Here is a 3,126-nt window from a genome sequence, read left to right on the forward strand (position 1 = left end):
ACACACACACACACACACACACACACACACACACACACACACACACAGGAGAATTTGTTGTTGAATATGCACCTAAATTTGAAAAACTTTTAATTGCTTTTAAATAAATCTATTTACATACACCCCAAACTAGTTTCAACAATTTTTTTTTGTTTATCAATGGTAAAAAAAGTTAAATTGTGAAGTAGAAAAACATGTTTAAAAGATTCAATGTTTACAAGATTTAATCATATAAAATATGATTCAAATGTTCATAACATTCAATAATATAAAAAATGTGGATCCTTTTGTTTAAATGCACAAAATTCAATAGTTTTAAAAGTGATCGATAAGAAATGTGGACTCTCAAAGGTTCGGTCATACTGAGTCAAGAGTCACTGGTATCAAATACGATTTAAATGTTCACAACATTCAATAATATAAAAAATGTAAGTCATCTTGTTTAAATGTACAAAATTCAATAGTGTTAGAAGTGATCGATAAGAAATGTGATCAAAACAGAACTTCAGTAAATACAACAAAATGACCCTTTAAGAGAATCAACCAACTGGAACGGTTGATGACCGTTCCCTACACAGAGGTAAACCAGGCAGAACGACAAACTTGACCACTTATCGATCACTTCTAACACTATTGAATTTTGTACATTTAAACAAGATAGCCCACAATTTTTTTATATTATTGAATGTTGTGAACATTTAAATCATATTTGATATTAGTGACTCTTGACTCAGTATGACCGAACCATTGAGGATCCACATTTGTTATCGATCACTTCTAAAACTATTGAATGTTGTACATTTAAACAAAATGATCCAAATCTTTTATGCTATTGAATGTTATGACCTTTTGAATCATATTTGATATTGAATCTTGTAAACATTGAATCTTTTAAGCATGTTTTTCTACTTCACAATTTTAAATTTTTACCCTTGATAAACAAAAAATATTGTTGAAACTAGTTTGGTAGGTATGTAAATAGATTTATTTAAAAACAATTAAAAGGTTTTTCAAATTTAGGTGCAGCTTCAACAACAAATTCTCCTATATTTTTTTCCTGCGTGGAAATACACCTCCTCTTTTGTTAGAGAGAGATACAAAGCACGATTTATTCAGAGGCGTTCGTAAACCGAGGTAATACTGTGTTAAATGAATATGAGAAAGACAGGAGATAAAGTACGATTTATTTGTGATCAGAGTAGGATTTAGTTAAGAAATTGCTTTAAATTTCAGACAGGAGAATAAAATAATCAAGCTTCAAACAGAAGAATAAAAGAATCAGACTTATAATGAAATTTAATTCGATCTTCTGTAAATGTTGAACTTGGAATATTTTTTCCGAAATAATCAAAACAAAACGGGAGGAATTGCAAATGATATTAGGTTCGAAATAAGAACATCTAAAGATTCAATAACTCTTTTTTATCCAAACTAACCTTGAAACTGCATACTTTGCATAACTATCCATGAATGAAAGAAATAGTTAAGTATTGCTACGAAGTACAGTTGTCGAGAAAATAAAGCTCTTATTTCCTAGACTGATTAGTAACGGGTTCATAATCTAATATGGTATATCAGTTGATCATTTAATTGCAAGCTAAATTTAAAATTCGGTATGGTATATAACAACAGAATATTACTATAGTTTCAATGAACGAATTTGATTCCTGCTACTTCTAACTACATGGTCTCCAATCTCCACTAATTATCGAAAAATGTGTATTGTAAAATGATAGGAACTATGATATTAAATAGATAGTCTCTCTCTTCAGAAATTACTGTAAAATTAATAACAGAAAGATTTCTTTAAAATTTTAATACTGACTTACTTGTCTAAGTTCTCCATTGGCTGTTCTCCCCATGTAAAACACAGCACCCAACATTACAAACAATAACCATGGTGCCATTTTGTTGGCGATTCTTCCAATTTATTTTGTCTTCTGCTTATTCTTGCTTCAAATAATACTTTGAAATGTTCCAAACATTAAATAAATATCACAAGAACCAACAGCGTAGTTACTAGTCAAATATTTAAAGAAAATATTATGTAATATGTATATTACATACGAGCGCACTTGTATACATACATAATACTTATATACAACATTCTTGTTATGATTCTTTCATTAAATCTGAGTGATTTGATATCGAGTGGTGACTGAACTTAAGCAGGATCTTTCAAATTTACATTCTGAAATACAGGCATTTATTTAAACGACAGTTATTGGGTAAAATGTTTTACGGATAGATTTCCCAAACGTAAACATTATGACTGAACAAATTGGCTTGTAGAAACAGTTTCCAATTACGTTTTAGAAAATATACTAAATGAAAATGTTAACGTTAATATTAATACACGCACACAAATACATACATATACATACATATGCATATATATATATATATATATATATATATATATATATATATATAGATAGATAGATAGATAGATAGATAGATAGATAGATAGATAGATAGATAGATAGATTTGAAAATGTGTGAAATCCTTGTTACAGTTAGGTATATTTGAAAAAGGAAAAGAATAAATTCAATGGTAGTTCTAATTAGTTTAATTTTCTAATAATATAAGTTAATTTTACAATTTGGCTTCTGTAATAGTATATATTATACTATTAGAAAGTTAAAATCATTAGAACTACAAGTGAAGTCATTCTTATATATATATCTGTAATGATTATTCACTCCCTGATAGTAAACTGCAGATTTTCTGTGGCGCACATGGTGAATCTTGAGGATGGATGCGGACATACTCGTCTATATAAATTCGGAAATGCTGTTTTTCTTATGTGATGTTCGATGTCGCCTGATCGGCCATGCATAGTTTTTGTCAGCATTTTCAAATTTATAATCTGGAATATCATGCTGAAGAAGGAAATGAATTTTTACCATTCTAATCCCGAAACGCGTACATGATTGCCTAAAGCTGGTTGGTTTCATTATTTTTTCTTCATTTTTGCCTATGTAAGTTACAAGTATTGCTATTTGTGGAGACATATTGTAGTAGAAAAATTAGTACTTTAACTGCTATTTCTAAATTTCGGTATGTGGTGAAGCAGCTTTTGCTGATCCCTTAATTATGTTTTGTATATATATATATATATATAT

At 28.9% G+C, this 3,126-nt stretch overlaps 2 protein-coding genes across 2 annotated transcripts in view; one reads left to right on the forward strand and one right to left on the reverse strand.

Moving 5' to 3' along the window:
- Nucleotides 1–1,907, reverse strand: part of LOC106871566 (inter alpha-trypsin inhibitor, heavy chain 4) — a 29,071-nt gene extending 27,164 nt beyond the window's left edge. The window contains exon 1 of the mRNA XM_052968104.1: nucleotides 1,830–1,907. Within this exon, the coding sequence (XP_052824064.1) occupies nucleotides 1,830–1,907 (78 nt within the window). The remainder of the gene's footprint in view (nucleotides 1–1,829) is intronic.
- Nucleotides 1,908–2,742: 835 nt separating this feature from the next.
- Nucleotides 2,743–3,126, forward strand: part of LOC106871568 (uncharacterized) — a 16,620-nt gene continuing 16,236 nt past the window's right edge. Inside the window, exon 1 of the transcript XR_008264183.1 lies at nucleotides 2,743–2,947. The gene's annotated coding sequence lies outside the window, so the exon portion shown is untranslated. The remainder of the gene's footprint in view (nucleotides 2,948–3,126) is intronic.

The sequence above is a fragment of the Octopus bimaculoides genome, chromosome 5, assembly GCF_001194135.2.
Source record: "Octopus bimaculoides isolate UCB-OBI-ISO-001 chromosome 5, ASM119413v2, whole genome shotgun sequence".
NCBI lineage: Eukaryota > Metazoa > Mollusca > Cephalopoda > Octopoda > Octopodidae > Octopus > Octopus bimaculoides.